This window comes from Callorhinus ursinus, unplaced genomic scaffold (genome assembly GCF_003265705.2).
Source record: "Callorhinus ursinus isolate GAN/ISIS: 27379988/994484 unplaced genomic scaffold, GSC_fseal_2.0 scaffold3, whole genome shotgun sequence".
Classification (NCBI taxonomy): Eukaryota; Metazoa; Chordata; class Mammalia; order Carnivora; family Otariidae; genus Callorhinus; species Callorhinus ursinus.
The window spans coordinates 84,658,868-84,681,771 of record NW_027397065.1 but is presented as its reverse complement, the minus strand read 5'-3'; the positions used below and the strand labels follow the sequence as shown (position 1 = coordinate 84,681,771).

The following is a 22,904-nucleotide window of genomic DNA, read 5'->3' as shown; positions in this document are numbered from 1 at the left end:
ACCATGAGAGATGATGGACTCTGAGAAACAAACTGAGGGTTCTAGAGGGGAGGGGGGTGGGGGGATGCGTTAGTCTGGTGATGGGTATTAAAGAGGGCACATACTGACTATTAATTAAAGCACCTAACAGCTGTGCAGGAAAAGTCCTCTTGGAAAACTGTGCTTAAGAAAGTGAGAGCTGAGTGCCCATTCTGAATTTTAAAGGCCACCCTGACATCTTCTCTGGTTGGGTGTGCGTTGCTCCCGTCTGTATTTTCGCCTGGACCCCTGCTATAGAATCTTCCTTGACAGCCCAGCTTCCACCCTACCGACCCTGCTCCTCCACCCTCGCCATTCCCAGGAGCTGAGCCATCTTGCTAGACAGCCTGGATTATGTCATTGCAGGATCGGGGCCCTGACTGATTTTTCTGCAGCTAGCCACGCTGGCCCTCCTTCCTCGCCGGAGCGTGCAGCTGGTCTTACTTCTGGGATGTTGTGCTTGCTGATCCTTCTCTCTGGAACTCATGTCCCCCGGACTCTGGACTGCCTCTCCCTGTCGGTGTTCAGTCTCTTGCTTGATCACCTGAAAGCAGCCCCGCCCACCTGGTACCCTGCGTCTCCTGAGCCCCTTTATCTTCTCCATCCTACGCAACCCCACGCGGTACTACCTTGGGGGTGAGCCCGTTCTACTGTTTACCTTGCGCGACCCCTCCCTTCACCTACGACGGCAGAAGTGCCATGACGCCAGAAATCGGTCTGTCCTGCCACCTTCGCCGGTATGTGGGCGTCTGGGACAGTGGCGGATGCTCACAGAGTCAGTGCTTTATTTGCTGAGGGAATGAGTGAAGAGTAACCCTGAGAATATATGCCCTCAGAGTTACGATTTGCTGATTAAAAATGTCACTGCGGGGTGAAATTTTGTGGTTTTCATTTTCCTGTTACTTGGAACAAAATGCATTTTTTATTTGTTGGAACATGGGCTGTTAGAGCCTTATGCTCCTCTTCCCTGTCTCTTTGGTGGCTTCTGAGCTAAAGATGCTCCTACTGGAAGTTCTTTCCTCCTGCTCTTTGGTCCACTTTGCCTGTTTAAAAGAGGCTGTGTAGCTGAGATTGAGCTTGTGGCTTTCATAGACACATGAAACAGGTGTCTTCGTGAATGCTCTGCCCTTGTACATCTGACCTAAGAGGATACTCATAAGGAAATGCCTTTTCGTCTTTTTGTATTGGCCCCCATTTCCCACGGAATCAACACATGGAAGATGAGAATGGCTTTAAAAAGGCATAAGAGAGGCTGACAAAAACGGGCTTGATCGTTTGATGTAAAGGCATCTGGGAAGCTCAGATGGGAGGGCAAAATCCCCTGGGTAAATTTTAAAGTCAGGCCGTGTAGCTGCTGAGATCACACAGCCCTCCTCTGATGTGTGTTTCTGACCACATAATGTTCCCGGGGAATCATGACTGCAAGAAATCGCTCTCACTGGCCTGCACGCCTGCATGAACGCCTGGTTCTGGCTTTCGGAGGGCTCCACAGTGGCAAGAGAACACCAGGGGAGAAGAAATTTTAAAAAAGACTCCATCTCAGCTAGATGATGAATCCAGAAAAGATGGGTGGGGGGAGCCTGGCACACAAACCTAGATGGATCTGCATTTCTAAGGGCTCAGTAGAGGAGACTCAAACCCAGGCAAGGACCTGCTTTCCCTTTAAGCTGTCCCACGTTGTGTTTTGAGGCTCAAGCTTCCCATGGCTTTCCCACAGCAGAGGGAGTGTTTTCTTTGGGGGAGATGGTAGGACATCCTCTGATGTCTTAGAAACAAGGGAGATGGCAGTTTTCAGATATTTTTCAATGTACTATCCTGGAAGGGTCCCCTGGGCATTTGTGAATGAGAACAAGGACTGCTCTTGATGTGGAGGTCACAGGAAATCTGATCTGCAGGTCAACACTGAAATGATAGGCATGTGCAAAAGTGCTCTAGAGCCCGAGCTGGCCACTCATCCTTTCCATGCCTGTGTAAGACGTGGGCTTCCACCCGGGTTAGCTGGGGACTTATGCATGCCACTGTGAAAAGTGGTAAGTAGACACCTCCTCCATCACCACCTCTACCTCCACCTTCACCACCTGCTCCATCACCACCTCCGCAATCACCGCCTCCACCAATACCACCTCCAACTTCTCCATTACCACCTCCTCCATCACCACGTCCTCCATCACCTCCCCCGCCATCACTACCTCTTCCATCACCATCACCACCTCCTCCATCACCACCTCCACCATCACCTCTTTCACCATCACCAACTCTACCTCTACCATCAGCATCTTCACCATCTCCTCCATCATCATCACCATCTGCTCCATCACCATCTCCACCATCACCTCCTCCACCATCACCACTTCTACTTTCACATCACCTCCTCCAACTCCACCATCACCACCTCCTCCATCACCACCTCCACCATCACCACCTCCTCCATAACCTTCTCCATCACCACCTCCTCCATCACTTCCTCCACCATCACCACCTCTACCTCCACCATCACCTCCACCATTCTACCTCTACTTCCATCACTCCAAACTTCACTACCTCCACCACCACCAACACCACCACTGTCTCCACTAAATCACCTCCACCACTACCATCACTACCACCTTCACCTCCACCACCACTACCACCATCTCTACCACCAACACTGTAGATAATGCAACTAACTTTTATACAGTGCTCGTTGGCTTAAAGGGAACCTTCCTGTATATGTTCAATGTTCTTTCAGGCTTGCCAGATGATCGATAGTGTAGTTTTGAGTTGCTTTTTTTTTTTTGAATTGCTTTTTGAAGTAAGTCAGAGCAAAGATGTTTAAGCCTCTTACATAAGTTTAAAAAATGACATATATCTCAAGAGTGGAATTATCAAGATCCCTGTCATGAAACATCTAGAAACATGTTAGATTTTATTTTTTTCTTTTACTATGTGTGCGGGAAAGATTATGTACCATTGGAACTATTTCAGCAGAAACACACATACATTCAAAAGCCTTTTCAGTGATTCTACCGGGCAAGAGAGAAAAGTTAAATAACAATGCAGTCAACTTCAGATTTGTTCTTGTAATTATAATCTCAACTGGTCATCCCAGAGTGCCAGTGATGTGGCTACCTAGGGCAATCATAGTTGTAAAATGAATGGGCCAGGGGAACGGGGTGTCACTACTCCAGAGTAACTGGTACAAATTAGATTCTCTGCTGAATGCGTTGACTCTCGGGACTCGACATTCAGATTCATAGCTTCCTCTGTTCGTGCTTGTCTACAACAGGGGCAACATTTAAGGCAGGAAAGCAGTGACTAAGAATAATAAGGTATGTCCTGTGTAATGAGTGCAGGCGTGAGACATTCCCTGGTAGGTGTGTATGTGGAGGGCAGAGTGCTGACCCCGAGGGTGTGTGTCAGGAATGTCTGTTTATTGTGCTTTTCTCTCTTGCAGTCAATGCTGAGTTACCATGGAAAACACTGCCTCGGGGGTAAATGCATTTACCTTAGAAAAATTTATCTTAAATGGCCTGGGTTTGGTAGACATCTTAATAAATCATCCAATTTGTCTATTCTGCTTCCCTACAGGTCTACACCTAAGTAATAGCTGAGAAACTCACACTTTTAAGATCCTCTTGATAAGAAGGTCTCAGCGTCTGTTTAGGATTATGGCCTTCACACCCCAGTTTCATGATTGGCTATGTTCTGTTAAAACCCTATTCCTCACGGCCTGTTTTCATGAGGGACCCATATGCACTTCCACGTGGCAGAGAAGGCAGTGGAATCCCTATTAGAGATCCTGTTGGCTCTGGCAGCTCAGCTTTCAAGGCATAACCTCTTCTACACCAATGCCCCCAAGTCCTGCTTCTTGGAGGAAGGGAAAAACCAGGGCAGCGGAAAGTCTATGGAGAGCCAGGAAGGGATGATGAACGGGAGCAAGGAGAGTTGTAGAGAACAGAAGGGAGTTAAGGGCAAGGCTGGTTATTAGAAAGGCTGGGCAGCGCACGTTGGATGGGTGGCGATGGGCACCGATTTTGGCCTTGCTGAAGTCCCAGTTGATGAGAAGGGAGAGACAAGGGGTATGATTGGGGTAGCGAGGGACGGAGGGGATAAAACATCAATGCATCCATAGAGAAATTGTGATTATTAGTTCTAATGAATCTCCTTAGGAGTCTGTCATGATAAAAGATGCGTTTCATGTCAAGAAGAGAAAATGTCTCAGCAGGAGTTCCGTGGGTTTCCCTGAAATCCTTCCTTTGTTGCCTCCCCCTCTCTTCCCCTTCTTTTCTTATCCATGTCCCCTTCCTTCTGTTCGTGATGGCAAAGCTTGGCTATGGCGCACCCACCATCTTGAGTCCTCTCCACTCCAGATTATGCCAGCTAAGAAGAAATCTATCGTGACTCCTCTAATTTGAGGGAATATTATGAGCTGGGCCAGCAAGAAGGAAAGCGGGAGGTGAGAGGTGAAAGGCAGAATAAAATGTGCATAGAGAATATTTTCTCTTAGCTAACTGCAGGTATAAGACACTCAGTTTTTATTCCTCTGGCTTAATCTCCTTGCCCCCAATTCCTGAGACTCCTTGCTGTCAAGCTCTCAAGTGACGTGCTAGCTGCGAAGTCCTGCTGAGCTGCTGAGCGTGGCTTGGAGTCTCATGGCCCGGCCTTGGCCCTGTCCCGGACCACGTCGCCAGCTCTGAGGAGAAAAGGCACATAGCTGTGCTTACCTGTCATGGTGTCTTTCCTGGAAGTGTGTTCTCCTTTAGTTCCGTGGTAAGTGGCACTGTTGCCAGCGGATTCATAGTCTGTTTTCCTTTCTTTGAGGCTGATCATTTCCCGAGGTGAAGCTGGGGCACTTGCTACATAAAGAAATCAAAAGGAAGACTCTCTGTGTCTCATTCCACAGCACAGATAGCTTTTCATACAAACAGCTGAGGTCATGAAGACACATGGCTCAACATATACCAACACGTGTGCATGGACCTGCTGATTCTTTGTTCTTTTGGCTCTCGTCTTTACACCTTCCCTCTACTCCCTGTCATTTGGTGCTTTGTAGTTAAGGGGGCACTCAGCTTGGGGGTTGGTAATTAAAGACTGTTTCCCGGGGCCATCTTTCTTAGAAAGACATCCTGATGGGGACGTGACCCACCAAAGGTGCACAAGACAGTTTTAAGAATGAGATTTCTTGATTTCTCTTTCTCTTCTCTTCTCTTTCTTTCCCTTCCCCTCCCTCCCTTTCTCTCCCCCTTCCTCCCTTCCCTCTTTTTTCCTTTGTTCCTTTTTAAAAATTAGATGTGTTTCGGAGGAGCTGTTACTGATCTTGGAGAATCCCTGATTAAAATAAATGCAGTCTTACTTAAATGCTGAGTGACCCAGAAGCTGTCCTAAAGGAAGCCAGATGAACACCCAGGATGTTTTGTGGGGCTGAAGTCACCCAACCCGCAAAGATCAGCCCAGGGGGTGGGCTGGGAAGGGTGCACAGAGAGCTCAATCCCCAGTGAGATGTCTTCGATGAACACCCCCAGCAATCTCTCACTGACACCTGGCACCCTGGCTGCTTGCTGCCTGTCGGACCTGGGGAGGGAGCCCCATCTTCTCTTTGGGTCCCTGTCATGAAGTTTAGTATCTCCTGTGGGCAAATCCCTATGCTAGACACTGGGAAGCAGAAACATGAATCATGTCACTTTCTGAACTCATGGAGGTCAGGAAATGGACATGCAAATAAACAGAATCAGGGGCAGAGGGCTTAACGGACGTGGCAGCCACATGCGGGCGAGAGAAACAGAGGGGGCCTTTGCCCATCCTTTTCCGAGAGGCAGCCTACCTATTTCTCAAACCTACCCAAACAAAATCCAGGCTCGTTGCCCGGCTCTCAAAACCCTGAGAGGTTCTCAAACCTGGCTTCCCATTAGAATTAAATCCTCGGAATACTTTCAAAAATACTGACACTTGAGCCCCACCCAGAACCAGTTGCATCAGAATCTCTGGGTGTAAGTCTGTTGGGAAGACAGGGAAGAAAATGGCATTTGCTGCACATCACTGGGCTGGGACGCGTGTCCAGTTCTCACGTGTCCTCAGAATATCGGCCACTGGCTCTCGCTCACCTCCTCCACCCTCTACGGCTCTCCCTCCTCTCTTCTGTTTTCTGTCTTCCTCTCCTGGGAGAGTCCTTTCCCTGCCCTTGCTCCTTTGCCTCTAGGTCCTCCTGCATAAAGGCTATCCTTTTACAAGTCACTGCCAGGCAACCACGAAGGGACAATATTTTGGAGCCTCTTGACCAAAGCTCCCCAAATTAGCATCTAACAGCGTGCAGATGGTGGGGTTTAGTAAACTATGTCAAGTGTGTAATTATTTCTCAAGACCTCATACACAGTGGTCCGAGTCTCCGGTAAACTAAGATTATACTCCTGGAAAAAAATCAAATCACGCAAACAAGTGTTCACTAGGTGTCTTTGGTGTGCCTCAGGAGGAAATAGCAGGCTGGGGTAGCTCTTCACACACTGCCCCTTCTCCTTCCGGGCACCTTCTGATTTACTGTGTCAGTTCATCCTTCTAACACCGATGTGTTCGCAAGAATTAGGGCTTTTTTTTTTTTTTAAAGATTTTATTTATTTTTTGACAGAGAGAGAAACAGCGAGAGAGGGAACACAAGCAGGGGGAGCGGGAGAGGGAGAAGCAGGCTTCCCGCCGAGCAGGGAGCCCGATGCGGGGCTCGAGCCCAGGACCCTGCAATCATGACCTGAGCCGAAGGCGGACGCTTAATGACTGAGCCACCCAGGCGCCCCAATAATTAGGGCTTTTAAAAAGACACCATCCTTGTGCTTCCCAGACTCACTATTCTTATCTTTTTTTTTTAAGATGTCTGGAGGCAAGACACGTGAAAGGTCACCCCTCTGCTTCCATAGGTGGACATTTCTCTGTCCCACGGTGGCATCCGATTCTCCTCTAGTGGAGGACCGAACATTACAGGCAGTCACACCACACTAGAAATAGAAGCTTTCATGGGGCTGGGAGAGAGTCGTTTATTTCAGTCAAATGTTCCCCATTCATGTCTGATTTTCATCATCATTCTGACAGTAAAGTGTGTAAAGTTTGACGGCCAACGATCTCAAGGGCAGATGAGCACTCTCCTACCGTGCCCTCTGAGACCCAGTTGCCCAGCAGATGGAGGGCAGCAAAGAGCAAGTAGAAACTCCTCTTAAATAAAAACCTAGAGAGGTGTGTGTGCGTGTGTGTGTGTGTGTGTGCACACATACACACAACTATCTGGGTTTTTATATAATTATTTATCCATCCTTCCTCTCACAACAAACCTCAAAATGCAGAAATCAAAAGAACAGTCTTTAAACTTACACTTGGAATAAAAACAATGAAGACTATGCCACTTACATATTAAATGATGTGCTAATATTTTGTCTTTAATTTTTTCCTTAATCTTAGGCATTATATAATGTGATGAAAAGGGTATAAAAATGAAGTATTTTTACAAGTAAATAAGAGTAGTTAGTTGAAAATTTAAGCAATAGGAACGTGACAAAATTAGAAAAGAAATTAAACTGAGTGACTTAATAGTTCCGGGTGGTTGTGATAAGACTTCATCAATGATTTATCAGCTGGTTTCAAGGTAATAATAACCGGCTAATCAGATGTGGAGGAGTAATGAAACCCTCAATGAGATATTTCAAATGTATGTCATTTTAAAGCAAGAAACAGCATGCCCTTTCTCCCTTGCTCTGTAATTCCAATTATAATCAATACAACGCAACTCAAACTATTTTAAGTTGGAAAAACGTCCACAGAAAACCCTGATTTGCACACATCTGACAGCTATCTTTATTCTTCTTGCTCACTGAAAGCAGGTCCGTGACATGCATTTCATGTGTATAACTGTTCCAGATTTTTAGAAGTCCGTTAGATTTGTTCTGAGTTTGTGTAAACATAACATGATGTCACCACTGCTAGAAAAGGAAACGGACTCAGTTGATATTTCTAGCAAGTGTCCAGACTGGCTCCGGGCGTCTCTTACCTGAGCGGTTGTTGGGGGACGCTCGCACGGGGGAGATGGAGGGCGTGCGGGAGGAGGAGTAGGGCCTTTGCCGATCCCTCTCGATGGTTGACGATGAAGCTACGAAGTGATACTGTGACCATCCGTCCTGAAATAGACAGCATGCTCCTATTAAGTGGGGAAGGCTGAGTGATTCTTCATCCCCTGAAGTTTGGCAGTTCCCAACATTGGATTTTGCAAAGCATTTCTACAGTCTGTCAAAAGAGATCACAGAGCCCTGCTCAATCATCAAGGTCAGCAGAGAGGAGCGTGAACTGAGACCCACCTCGCTCCTTCCAGACAGCCTGCCATGGGGAGGGCCTGCTTTTAGGGCTGGCTTTCCTTTCCAGATGTTGAATAAATGGTCTCTTTATTTAAATGAAAATACGATGCTCAGAATGTGAGATGACCCTGAAACTGTCTATTCTTTACCTACCTGGTTCCGGCTCTGCCTGGACCTCTTCTCGACAAGACCGTCACTGTGTATTCACACCCAGATGGGTATGGTATGTTCTCTAGTTTAATCCAGGAACTTTATTTTTCACTTTAGAGTCTATTCAAAATGTGTCCTGCCAATTAACCCTCCATTAAGCCTTCTTTTTTATACAGATTTTTTTTTTTATTTATTCATTTGAGAGAGAGAGTGAGTGCAGGAGCAGGAGGGAGGGTCAAAGGCAGAGGGAGAAGCACACCCCCTGATGAGCAGCGAGCTCGATGCGGGGCTCCACCCCAGGACCCTGGGATCATGACCTGAGCTGAAGGCAGACGCTTAACCGACTGAGCCACCCAGGTGTCCCTCTATTAAGCTGTGTAATATTTAGTAAATATGCAAAAAGGCACATATACCATTTTTCATTATAAAAACCAAAGAAATACACTGTGGATCCTTTCATGAATTTAGAAAACATAAAGAAGAAAAAAAAACTGTCAATAGTTCCAGCCCGCCCCAGAACTCCTGTTAACACGCCACAGTAACTCCTTCCAGTGTTTTCTCCTTTTTAATTCAAGTTTATTTGTGTCAAAGTCATATGTCAAATGGCAGTGACACTACCCCAAGGAAGAGCAGACACCTGCCCCCCCCCACCTCCCATTCCTGCTTCACAGAGGCAACCAGTTCAACTCTGCTGGCTTTTCTCTTTTTTCTGGTTATATTTAGACTTGTAAAGGACTCCACATTCTCTTAAAGAATCGTTGCTGATAGAAATAGATGGAAGCTAATGAAGAACAAAATTCATACTCATTTCAGTATTTGTGTCTTTGTTTCTCTAATTCTGATTCCTGTTCTGTTTGGCTGGTAGGATAAAGCCAAGGTTGGAAGTATGCTATTTTAAAAGCTATTACCTAGCACTTAATTGAGAACTTACTACAAGGCAATATTTTCTCAACAATCTCATGGGCTGGATGCTATTTGTGTCCCATTTTACTGAGCCTTAGACAGTTAATAGGCCAGCTGAAGTCACACACTAAGCAAGTAAAGAAATAGTGATACTGAAATGTGGCATACTTGTAAGTACCGGAAGGTGAGGGGATCGAGGAATTCAGGTGGGGAATACTGGTGCTGTTAGTTTATGGGATGTGGCAGTGGAATGTGTGTTGCTCTGGGAACAGTTAGCAAGGACCCAGATACTGAAGACACAGCCTGGAGTTCCCAAGCCAAGGGAAGAGCAGATGTGAAGGCAGGTGGACATGGCCTAGGCGCATAGGAGAGCCCTGGAAGTCCCTGTGGCTGAGGAGTGATCAAGGGGCACCAGGAAATCAAGAAGCCTTCTGAGTGCCTAGAACAGTTTGGGGAGAGTAGACTAGAACCAGGGATACCAGGTAAGAAGCTATTCCACTGGAGTAGGGAGACACAATCCTGGCTTGGATGGGGGCCGATGATGAGCAATGGGCAGATCTGGCAGCTGTGTTGGAGGATTTGCTGATGACTTGGCTATTGGGTGAAGGAAAGAGGAATCAAGCTTTACCCCAGGGCTTCTGGTGTGAACCACAGGGGACTGGAGGTGCCATTTACTGAGATAAGGAGTACTGGGAGAGAAGCAGCTTTAGGTGGTGAAACCAATACTGCCATTTGGGACAAGTTGGGTAGAGATGCCCACTGCACATGAAAGAGAAGCTACAGAATAAAGCAGAATCTGCGAATCGGGATTTCAGGAGCAATGTCAGGGCTGGAGATAACATTCTGGAGTTCAGCATAGAGATGTTATTTAGAACAAGGAGAACGGACAGGAACATGAATGCAAATAAAGGCAAGCAGGAGACACAAGGTGAATCCCAGGATACTCCAGTATTTAGAGGGTGTGAAGAGACGATTCAGAGGGGCCTGAGAAGGGACAGAGAGAGCTGGAAGGAGGGCCAGGAGGGTGCGAGGTCAGAAAAGACCAGGAAAGCAGATGCATAAAGGAGAAGGAGACAACTGGATGATCGGCAGGACCAGGAACTGACCACCAGCCTGGGGAACATGGAAGCCATGATGACGGGGACAAAAGTACTTTCTTTGGTCAGGCGGGCATATGTCTAACTCAGGTGGGCTCCAAAGATAATGAGAGTTGATGAAGGGGAAGAGCGAGCACAGACCACCTTCGACAAAGTTTTATTATCACGGAGAGTGGAGAAATGGGGCTTGGAGAGGCTGAGTGACCAAGGGATGTTTTCATAGATCACCTGGGAGATTCTGAGCGTTTCATTCACCATTGGGAGTGATTCAACAGAGAGGAGCAAATTGCTGGTGAGGTCACAGAGGAAGCAAGCAGTTGCAGGAGGGAATTTCACGGAGGAGTGCCGAGAAGATTCTGGAACAATGGGCTGGTGGGCCATGGAACAAGAGGGAAGACAGCCGGGCTGTGCGGCCACAGCCATAGCAAGAACACGGGAGATTTGGCGGCAGGAGGGTGAGGACATTCTCTTGTATCTTCTTGCTTGTTCTCCAGGTGGGGTGAGAAGTGAGGCCATCTGCTGAGTGTGAGGAAGAGTTGGAGCTTAGGGAAGAGGAGGGAGGAGGGGGACGGAAGAGAGGAAGAAGGGAAGGTATGAAACGGTTCTTGGGGGGGGGCAAGGTGACCATAGGCAGGGGTCTGGTGGCCAGAGTGCCGAGAGGCGACTTGAGGCAGGTGGCAAGGAATTTAAAAAGAGACAACAGGTCAGCGTGTTGCTTTTCTCCAGCCAAGTTCAGCTGCTCTGTGGCAGGTATGGACTAGATGGAATTGGATGGGAGTGATCAGGAGGTAGCTTGGAAGGACACAGGGACTGCCAGCGGAATGCCACGGAAGCTCATGGAGTCCAAGCCAGGCAGAGAGGAAAGGGAAGATGTTGGGGAGGAGATGGAGAATGAAAACTGGCTGGTGGGCTGCAGATCCTAAAAGCGCCATAGGCTGTTGGGGTGAGAGTACTTGACAGACGCGGGGTTCTTCCTGGGGAGGGGGATGGGAAATAAAACAGCGACCACGTGAGAGGGCAGCAGGGAGGTGGGGGTAGGGATAGCAGACCGTGGGTTAAAGAGAGAGACGAAAGGGAGGCAGGTAGAAGAAAAGAGGGATATTGGGGCAGATTACTGGGTATTACGAACCTTTAAATGATAAGAGTCCAGTAACCGTAGATGACTCAAGAGTCTCGACTGAGGTGATGAGGGGTGTAAGGCATAAGTCCTCCTCAGGGAAAGGTGGGGGAGTGTCATGCTAAGGGGTAGGTGTCAGGACAGAAGGAGAAAAGGCCTCCACGGGGGTTCTGTGCATTTCCCTTCAGTCCTCTGAGGGTGGTGGCGAGGATGGGGAAGGAGGAGTCTTACAAAAGCATTCGTAGGATTGGAACCATTTCAAAAGTGTATATGTGGGGCGCCTGGGTGGCTCAGATGGTTAAGCGTCTGCCTTCAGCTCGGGTCATGATCCCGGGGTCCCGGGATCGAGCCCCACATCGGGCTCCCAGCTCATCAGGGAGTCTGCTTCTCCCTCTCCCTCTGCCTGCCGCTCTCTCTCTCTGTCAAATAAGTACAATCTTTTAAAAAATGTATGTGCATCCATTATTCATATCTGGGAATAATTTGAAAAATTGTTTAAACAGGCATTCCTTTCTTTTGAAGGTAACGCTTTGTTGACTGCAAAAAATCCTTAAACATGACCAACAGAAGTGGATCATGTTATGTTTGTCTCACAGTTTGGAAGATATGCTCTGGGGTTCCAAGTAATGGCTCAGGGAAGGCTGTTTTAATAAAAACTTCGGCTTCTTTTGTCATGTATAAGTTATGATACTCCATACGTCATTACGGGCAAAGTATTTCACAGTAAGAACATCAGCTAACATTTCATATGTTCTAAGACCAAAGGAGACACTAGACATCAACATGGCATGACTCTAGGTTGGGTTTAGTTTTACTTGGTGAGATAGCAATGAATTAGTCAGCATCTCTTATGTAGATGATCGGAGATAATGTTTTGCTCGCAGTTAAGATTCCATGATGCTTAGATTACATCGGGACCATGTAAGTACTTACCTCTCTGGAAATGTCACGAAAGTGGATGTAATACTAAAACTGCTTACAGGGCGCCTGGGTGGCTCAGTCAGTTAAGCGACTGCCTTCGGCTCAGGTCATGATCCTGGAGTCCCGGGATCGAGTCCCACATCGGGCTCCCTGCTCAGCGGGGAGTCTGCTTCTCCCTCTGACCCTCTTCCCTCTCGTGCTATCTCTCATTCTCTCCCTCTCTCAAATAAATAAATAAAATCTTTAAAAAAAAAATAAAACTGCTTACAAAGGAAGAAATCCTTGTAAGGATGCACCAAAAAAAAGCTTTCAAATCCCACATAAGACCCAATTCCTGGCCTACAAAGGCATGGCAGAGGGTGACCTTGCGGGTAACCTGTCTGTGGGTAAAGGGATCAGCACATACTTGAGGATGATGAAGAGCGTGTTTAGAGGCATCGAGAATGCCAGCCTCAGTCTGACACCTCCGCACATGGCCCTCGATTGTATGCATGTGGGCATAGAGACTTTAATGGAGGTGGGAAGGGGGAGCTTAGGGAACAGGGCCAAGAGGAAACCTAATGAAGGCTCTTGATGAGAAGAGTTTCTTGAGCCCCAGCAGGAGCAAGGAGGGGCGACCCGGTTCCCGCTCATGGCCGTCTTCCCTCTCATGCACTGATGCAGACCGAAACCTGGAAATCCCATGTTGCTACTACGTTCAACAATGCCCAGGAGGGACCCCACAGTTTTAATTCTGCAGTAGGAATTCCCCAGTGTTATGGAAAGCAGTGCATCTGAGGCTAGACAGGATGGTACAGATCAATCAATAAGTTATGTTGAATAATTAATTACCCTGAAGACGTCTCATGACCCTCCACATCTTTTCCTGTGTGAAATTTTTTGGCCTTCAACTGAAAACAAAACAAAACAAAACTGCTTTGCTTTCCAAAGAAGAAGAGACATGAAGATGGATTTTCTTTGGGAAGTTATTGCTAAGCTAACATTCCTTTTATCCGACTAGCCATGTACATACTTGTTAGCTAGCCAGCTTGCAATCAATTCATTATTCATTTACTTCCCAGTGTCACTCAGGAGGGCTTGAAAGTGGTTTCCATAAATAAAGACAACTTGAACACACATTTCTTTTTTTACATCATTTTCCTCTTTGATCACTATTTTTTCTTCTTGAAATTTTAACTCACGGTAGACCAGAAGCTTTTTCCTGAATTTTATTCTATCAGGTGCTCAGCCACCGTCCCCTTCACTTCATCCCTTTGCCTTCTAGGGGTCCGGTAAGAAACCTCAGGGAAGAAAACCAGAACGAATAGCCACAGCACCTGGGGCAGGGCCGTTAATCCTTAATATGCGCGATCAGGGGCCCCTTTAACAATCTATCGTTCACCTCCAGCAGGATGGCCCAGAAGGTGGTGCCTTCAGCTCAAGTCCCAGCCAAGCTGTCAAAAATGTGATATGATATCTGCGCCTCAAATTGGCTTTCATTTTTAACACATTAAGCTTAAAACTGGAGATTGTTAAATTGTTCCAAGTAGACAGAGATAGAAATCCAAAAGAGAAGAGGAGTTCAAGGTCACTGAACTTTAAATCGCCACCAGGAATAATCTGATTTTATCTTCCCCTTTTACTGTCCTTCTACCCACTTCAGCTTCGGTGTTAAAGCTCCCAGCCTGTTTCTTTGTGAAACTGTATTAGTCCCCAAAGCTACTGCCCTCCACATCGGTAGGTTCAATGGTCCAGAGTGCGTGAGAAAGTAACGTTCTTCTTCACAGGCTCAAAACCGTTTGGTCATCACCCTATTTCCACCTGCTGGTCACTCTGTTTCGTCCCGACGCATCTTCCCCTTAAGTACTGGAAGGTCTCTGAATGCACAGCACTCTGCATTTTATGTTTTTGCCCATCCTGGAAACATCTTCAAGACTGTGCTACGGGAGAGACTTCCACGAACAGATTTCAGATGCAGGGACGAAGCGGCTTCCACACTGGTCCACATGAAGTTAGTGTGACACACACTTGGCCCATAGCTTCTCACTCTGGAAAGTGCTCAGGACACTGGGCTCAGATCCCCATGTGACTGTGTTAGGTCTGCGTGCAGCGACGAGCTAGTGCTGTGGGTCAAGGCTGACAACTGCCTTCACCTCGGGTCTCTCTGTGGACAGAGGGCTGAGATGAGAAGGCTGCCAGGAGTCAGCCCTTCTCCCCCAGTCAATGTCAGAATCACAATTACCGTTGAGCTCTGCCTCGATTCCTTTTCCATAAATCAAGGGCAAAAATACTCTATCAGCTTGGAGAGTTTTAAAAACAGTAATGCCTGGGCCTCGGGCCCTGAGATTCTGTCTGGATTGTTCTAAGTTTCTGTTTTCAAAAGCCGCCGGGGTGATGTGACTTAGGAACGTGGCAGTGAACAGCTGACTTGGGGTTTCTATGCACAGGCGCCTTGCCCAGGAAGGATGCAGAATGCATTTTCAAGTGTTAAATCCTCCGAAGCCCTGAACTGTCTGATCCCACTGGGGAATGTCAGATGAGGTGTTCTCAAGGCTGACTTCTACAGGATCAAAAATAGGTCCCAACCTCAGAGCAGAGAGCGGCCGCATACACACACACACACTGAGCCCCAATCATACCGATTACCCACTAACCACCGGCAATGTGATTCAATGTCACACGTCTACACCTCTGATCAGGCAGCTCCATGACCTGGCACAGCCCCTTTCCTGCTGCCTCCTGTTGAGTCTTACTTCTCCTGCCCACGTTCGCGCTAGGTAAACAGGAAGCGGGCAGCACATGCTCATTAAATCACTATTGCTAAAAGAATCACGCCTGCGAGGTTTAGGGGATCTTTAGCATTGCTACTCGGGATTTCTTCCCCCCCACTACGAACAAACTGCTTTGAGACCACACTGAAGACCACCGTAGTCTGCGAAGCGGGGTTGGGCCTTATTTATTTCTGAAGCCCTGGTCCCTGGCACAGTGCCTACAACACAGAGGTGCCAAATAAATGCTCATTGGATCCAGGGACTTAAGATGCCTGCATTAATTATCAGAAAACAAAAAGATAATGTCACAGGCTTTGTAGCTAGCCTCTGTAGCTCTCACACTCTATTGTCCTCTAACAAATGAAGGTTATCAGAATTTTACGGTACGTTTTATTTATTTATTTTTTATTTTAGCCTAGAGCAACCTCATCAGTTTCATCTTCTGCCGTGGGGATATATGTCTTTTGGGACATGCTTACCGCTGGGCTGAAGGCTGTGTTAGTTGAGGTAAAAGGGTCCTTAAATAATGACCTACGGCTTGCCTGCTCCGTTTTAAATGGTAATGTTTTCCTCAGCTGCTGCTATTTCAGTGTGAGGTATATAAAACTGCCTCCTCTTTAAGCAGTCCTGTAGATAATTTGCAGCACCATTCTACCTGCCACATCTGGCCCAGATCGGCGCCCATTCCCTCCCAGCCCTCCGGGCACGTGCCGCACCCTCCCTCATCCCTACTGCTGCCTTCATCCTGCAGCTCAGACAACACCAGCAGCCCCCCACAGCCCAGGCGCCCTGTCCTCCCCGAATGCAAATCCCTCGGAGAGCCAGGAAGAAAGGGGAGAAGGCAGAGCGCATCATGTTTTCCATTAGCTTTGCTCCAATTTCTTTTAAAGCTGGGTGCAGAAGTCCCCGCCTACTGCCAGAACCGAAGGGCTGGTTTCTGAATGGGTCACCTGTGGGGACATTCCTGGGCAGGGAAGACTGGCGCCCAGAGTCACTGCCCCAGCAAGAGAGAGGGATGCAGGGCACAGCGACAGGAGGTGTGCGGAGCAGTCTCGTAAGATGGAATGATGTGGAACCACAGGGGAGTGTTCACAGATTTACTGCCCTCCCTACGTCCCCCTAACTCGAACTGCCAGGGAGCGTCCTGTCTCCCAGCTGAGCTCCCAACCCCCTGGCCCTCGCGCTGAATCAGAGAAGTGAGGCACAGGAACAGAAAGACCCTGGCGGAGCGGGGAGGAGAGGAAGGATGAGGGAGAGAGGTTGCTCCCTGTATATACTCGGGTTTACAGAGATGATGGAGACGCAGAGTAAATATTTCAGGGGCTGTTGAGAGGATCTGGTGATGAGAGAGAGAGAAAGGGGTTAAAACCTCAGGCATGTGCTTCAGGAGATGCGAGGGAAGGAAATGGAATTTCACCTAAGTCCCACTGTGGTCTCCGACCTCTGGAAGAGGGCGCCCTTTGGGGACTAGACAGCAATGGGCGGAGGGTGATGGGGTTTGTGAACGCCCATTTAATGATACGTTAAATGCGATGTTCCCATTTACAGGTCCATTTCCAAAGTGTGTTCTGGAGGTTTTATCCTCTACACTTAGGATTCAGAGTTAACAAATCTTTTCTAAAGCTAAGTGACATCTCTGACTTGGACAAAAGCTTCAATAAATAATTAACCTTGAAAATGGAGAGGAGTTGTGATTTGCGCCGAGACAGATCTCCGTTGGTACCCAAAATATGTACTAGGACACCCTTAGCCTGTCGATACGTGGTCATTGGAAGAAAGCTTCGGAACCCCCTTAATCTGGTGAGATTTTCTCGGCCTCTAGACAAGGATTTCTCATCAGGCACACAGAGACTATTTGATTCTGGAGTAACAAATACAAGTTTTTGGCGTTAGCTGTCCTTGAAGCCTCTCAGTCCATAAAGCTTGTCAATTCTAATTTGCTGTGAGTGACTTGAGACAGAAAGAAAGTGTAGTGGAAATCCTTCGGGCTTTCAGCAACCCAAGCTCATCCACTCATTCAAACTAGAACACTTACAGCTTGTTACTCACATTCACTAACGGGACTTCTTCATCAGGAAGCTATTTTTCAGATGAAAGTCAAAACAAGACGTGTTGTCATCCTCTGAAAAAGGTAACCAGCTAAGATACTACGGCTCACTTACGAAAAACCTGATTGCTCACAATTTGTGCTGGTTTTCTAGTCATTTTTAAGTGGACGAAACCTATTAATGTAATCACAGATGAAGCAGAGAAAGAAGAGATTCCAAATTAGTGGTTGTTTATGCATACACACTTCTTACTTCAATAAAAGGTATTAATTACATAGAAAAAACGGAAGTGGGGTATCCACAGTCTGTGTGACTGGAGCCCAAACCAGATTTTGCATGTCAGCGAAACCTCAGCTTCCCTTTGCTGTAATAAAACAAGCTTCCATCTCTTTTTAAGGTTAAGTGTTCGTAAGGATTCATTAAAACAAATTCCATCAACAATTCTACAGCAAAAGCGAGGAGAGTTAAATACTGAAACGAAATCTTAAGGGCCAAGAGGGAGTTATTTGCAGTTTAATACAGAAATAAATACCTCCTGACATACCAGTTGCTTTCATATTTGTTTGTTTCAGCCCTGGTGCTTCTAATGGCATTTAATTAAATTGATTCGGATGCTTAAAGGTACAGTAAATATGGAGTCTTCCGTAGTGCAGGTTTCCCCCACTATCCGAAAGGTCACTTTATGCCAGTTTCCTCTAATGAAAGACCTACCTTAGTGACCTGTTTTCAATAACTGAAAGAAATCTGACGAGAATTCTGGCTTTTAGGAAATGATAATTGCGCCTTCGCTTTACAGGATTTCACTTACAAAAGGTTTCCTAGGAGCACTCTACTTTCACATAGTGGGGGAAACCTGTACCGTCTTTTAAAAGCAAATACCAAGTACATCCCTTTCAGGAATTCATTTTACTGCCATGGGCCTAATTCTAAAGAATCAATATCACCGAGAAGATCTGACAAGTTGGAAAGAAATGTATGTAATTTGGTCAAAGAAAGCATACCATTGTTAACTACCAGTAGTTAATGGAATGCAGAAAAAACACACAGGAAATGGGAGTCAAGACCAGTTCAGTCCTTTTGTTTCTCTGCTGTCACCTCTGGGGCCTTAAAACAAAGACCTGAGGTGGATGATCGCTAACAATGCCCTTTGTGTTCTAGTTAGGGCTGCAGTTAAATTTGGGGTGAACAGAAGAAAAGTTCCGTCTTTATGTTTAACGAATCCAAACGTCTCACTTCTAAATGCCCCCTTCTGACATCTGAGAAGCCAAGTCTCTCATAGCTGTACTCATCAGTGGTCAGTAAGCTCAAAGCTCACCCCAGGGCCTAACCTCGAGGTCTCTCCGTTCCACCCTACTTGAAAGTGCCGTAGACCATGGACACGGAAGCAGTCACTGCGTGTGTCCTCTGCTAAGCTTCAACTCTGGGGTGGTGACCTTGTTGGATTTATTTCATAAACAGGAATAAGTAAGTACCTGGCACTGTGCTGGGAACGGGGCTAGAGGAGAGGGAGGTAGGAAGGACTCCTGAGAAGGGGATGGAGGGGACAGGGACATTTAAAATATGCTCGCGTCACATTACATTTCCGGTAAGAGCCATGAAGAAAAAGTACAAGTTATGATAAGGGTTTTTTACAAACCTTGGAGGGCTGGAGAGAAGGAGATTTCTTTGAGCAAGTGACAGTTAAACTGAGATGGAGAGAGCCAGGCTTCGTAGGAGAGGAGGGAAGGCATTTTTCACCAAGGAATGGACCTGTGCCCAAGCAGTGCAAAGGCCCTGAGGTTTACACAGCCTTGTGCCTGCCAGGAAGAACCAGGGATCCAGTGCGGCTGAAAGTGATTAAGGGGAGGAAAGAGAGAGATGAGCTTGGAGAGATGGGTAAGAGAGATATTGGAGGCTATCGAAGAGTTTTAATCAGGACACTGACGAGGTTAGATTTGGATTTTATACAAGTGTGTCTGGAATGCTTAGTGGAAAATAGATGGAAGATGGTAAAGTAGTTTCCACAAAACCAATCAGGCAGCAATCAGACTGGGACTAGTGACAGATGATGATGGAAGTAAATACGGGAGAGGTAGACTCCACAGGGCTTGGTGCAAAATATAGTTGGCAATAAGGGAGGAAGAGGTACACTTAGATAACTCCCGGATTTCTGTAAAGAACAACCAGGTGGGCTAGGTGCTGTTTACTGAGATGGACGACGATGCGAGAACAACAGATTCGGGGAAGGTCTGGAGAGCTGCTTGTCAGGTGTGTGCACTGTCAGAGCTTGTGATCTGCTGAAGTGGAGACATCACACGGTAGTTGTAAATATAAGCTTTGAGTTCAGGAGCGAAGACCATATAGAGAAACAGACGTGGATGCAATTGGCATTCAAATGTGTTTTAAGAGCATGGGAGCAGATGAGGTCATCTACAATAGAAGGCAGAGGGTGGAAAGCAAAGATGCCTCAGGGACAATCAGGAGTCTGCAAAAAAGACTGAGGTGGAGTTCCTTGCAAGGTCGGAGAAAAACCAGGCAGGAAAGAATGGTGGCAGGGAAGCCCGAAGGAGATCACGTGAGGGAGGACGATGGGCTGGGACCGCCCACTGCTCTTCCAAATCCATTTCCTTTTGTTCCCAGACACACATCTAGAGCCCGTGTCCCGGCTTCCCTTGCAGCTCCGTATGGCCACGTGATGGAGGTCTAGCCCGTGGAGGGCGAGGGGATGGGGCTGGGCTATCACCAGGTATGGGGGCGGGCCTGATAGCAGGCAGTGGGGACTCTGGGCTCCTGAATGTGCAAAGAGAAGAGCTGATCTGCCCACATGAACACCTGTCCAGGACAGTTGCATGAGCGGGAAAATAAACTTCTATCACACCGCATCATTGGATGTTTAGGTCTGCTTGTTACAGCTGGAAGCCTTCCCTAATTAATACAGACAATGGAGCTAGCTGCACGCTGCACTTAGGAGTGATTTCAACAGAGGCGTGGGGACAGGCATCATCACGTCAGACTGCAGGGGTTGAAGCTCAAGACAGAAAGTGAGAACGCCAAACTTTCCAGACACGTGGCTGTGAAGCGTGGGGAACGTGAGGGCGGAAAGCGGGAAGGCAGAAGTGGAGGAGGATGGTCAGGAGACAATGCTTCTCGCTTTTCAGACGGAAGTGTACAAAGAGAACGTGTCCCTACGGAGGAGGAATGACCAGTGAGGGGGGGCAAAAGAAACAAGAGGAAAATCAACACAGGAAGGTTCTCACACAAAGAAGAAGGCTTCACAAGAGACCTGGATATTACGTAAGAAAAAAATATTTTTATATTTTAGAATAGAACCCAAGAAAGATGAGCATAAAATAAAACCACCAAGAAATAATGTGTAAAATGCTATTATGTATGTGGAAAAGTTAATCCGATATGTAGATCTTTACTGCTGTATTTCCAATACCTAAAAGGGAGCTTAGGGTAGAGCAGGTAGTCAATAAACATGTGTGGAATGAATGAAGTCCCTAGGAATGGTCATTAAGAAGATGGCTCCAGTTTGTTTCCTATAGTTGAGAGTCTCTTAATGGCTTGTCTCCCTCTCTGATTTCTTCTTATTTTATTCTTCCCCTCCCTTCCCCTATGATCCTCTGTTTTGTTTCGTAAATTCCACATGAGTGAGATCATATGATAATTGTCTTTCTCTGATTGACTTATTTCGCTTAGCGTCATACCCTCCAGCTCAACCCACGTCACTGCAGAGGGTTGCTGGAGGGGAGATGCGTGGGGGGATGGGGTAGTCGGGTGATGGGCATTAAGGGGGGCACGTGATGTAATGAACACAGGGTGTTCTGTGCAAAGGATGAATCACTGAATGCTACCTCTGAAACTAATAATACTCTATGCTAATTAATTGAATTTAAGTTAAAAAAAAAAAAAGAAATGTCTCCAAGAGGAATCTCATGCTATTATACAAGGAGGGAGAGACAATGAGGGTGTTATAGTACAGACTGTCACAAAGGAAGAAACGATGCGTATGTTAGATTTCTGATGCTGCGGGTTTTAGCCTCATCACGGGGGACTGCGGACAGCCCATCAGGGGTTCTGTACTACAGCAGATCAAGGAGCAACCACAGGACACACAGAGGTGCATTGCCATCCTGCGACCTCCTTACTTCTTCCCTGGGCCGCCACTAATGTACCTTCTACTGCGCAGGCGACAAAAAGTCTAAAAACCTAGAGTTCTTCCTCATTCCCCACTGAACTGGTTGGTCTCTCTGCATGGACTAAGGACACTCGTGGACTTGGGACAGTTTTCATAATTGGAGCCAACTGGAAGTTACTGTAGGTACATTTTCAATTAAATGAAAGCACTGGGGGATCTCTAAAGAATGTGTTTTTTATAAAAACCGGTGTCAAAAGGACCACTGGTGTTGGTGCCCACATCACGTGAACGTTGTAGGCGTAAGTATCTCGGTGGCCCTTTCTTTCATTTTTCCACTTTGCAGTAAAAACTCTGTTTTTCAGTTAGGCTCATTCTCAGCTCCCCCGTATGGAGATCTGGCCACGTGATTGAAGATGTGGATGTGGGCGTATTTAAGCTCTGCCCTCCTTTGCTCTTTTCCTTTTCAGCTCCTTGGAATGTGGACAGAGTGCCGACCAACGCCAGAGAATGCACAGAGACGGTGAATACTGATAGAAGGAGCTAGAATCCTTGCTCTGGGAGGTGTGACGTCGGACCAGGACCGTTACACTCTTGTGTGAGATAAAAGACAAAATAGAGTCTGTGGGATTAGCCCACGTCTCATCTCAGGATTCTACAAGATCGGGCTGAGAATTCACTAGAGGGTGGAAGAGCTTGCAAGTGGGGAGAGCCTCCTTGGACGTGGTCGATACACTGGGTATTCCTCATCTTCCAGCTCCTGAAGCATGGGGAGTGAACTACCTATTCAGCGTGACCATGAACTCTCTGGAGGGTGGGGGTTGCAGGGACTGGTGTCTTCAGCGCCACTGGCAGGGGGACACACAGACTCCATGGCAGGGGTGGATGGACCGTGAGCTCAAACAGCTTCGGTTTCAGACCTACCCACTCCCTGGACTCCTTCCAAGATCTGTGCAGAACTGTATATTCGCAAAGTGTACTCTTCTTCTTCAACCAGACTTCCAAAACTACCTGTGCGACAGGGACACAAAATCTGCATCCACCCTGGCTTATGTGCAGTGGAGCATCAGAAGCCTGAGGCTGATGGAGAAATCAGAACGGTTAGCTGGAAGAGGCCAGGTCTAGGCCATGGGCTCTCAGCTGGGAGGCGTAGGTACTTCTGAGCAAACCACACCACAGCTCCCACGAGAGAAGGAACTAGAACGTGAGCATCTCCTGAAAGCAGCGTGGACCAATGCCAGGCTACAAATGCACCGGGCAGGCTTGACTCTGCTCTCCTCTCTTCCTCCTTCCCTGCCAGAGCCTGGTGGGTGGGTGGCGTTGGGATACGGCAAGAAAAGCGTAGTGAGGGGGAGGTAGGGAGAGGGAAGAAACTGACCACACTCTTCCTGCTCAAGCAATGAAGGCTTGCATACATAACGTTACCCCAACTACTGCCATCCACTGAGAAATGGGGGAATACATTTCAGTTAATTGCTTA

The 22,904-nt window shown here is 47.2% G+C and overlaps 1 protein-coding gene across 5 annotated transcripts in view; it reads right to left on the bottom strand.

Moving 5' to 3' along the window:
* The window catches only part of CTNND2 (catenin delta 2), a 907,509-nt gene that overhangs the window by 8,540 nt on the left and 876,065 nt on the right, over positions 1-22,904 (bottom strand). For all 5 annotated transcript variants that reach the window (XM_073891088.1, XM_025867463.2, XM_073891086.1 and 2 more), the window contains 2 exons: positions 8,021-8,147; positions 4,722-4,853 (listed from right to left, as the gene is read on the bottom strand). In XM_073891088.1, the coding sequence (XP_073747189.1) occupies positions 4,722-4,853; positions 8,021-8,147 (259 nt within the window). The remainder of the gene's footprint in view (positions 1-4,721; positions 4,854-8,020; positions 8,148-22,904) is intronic.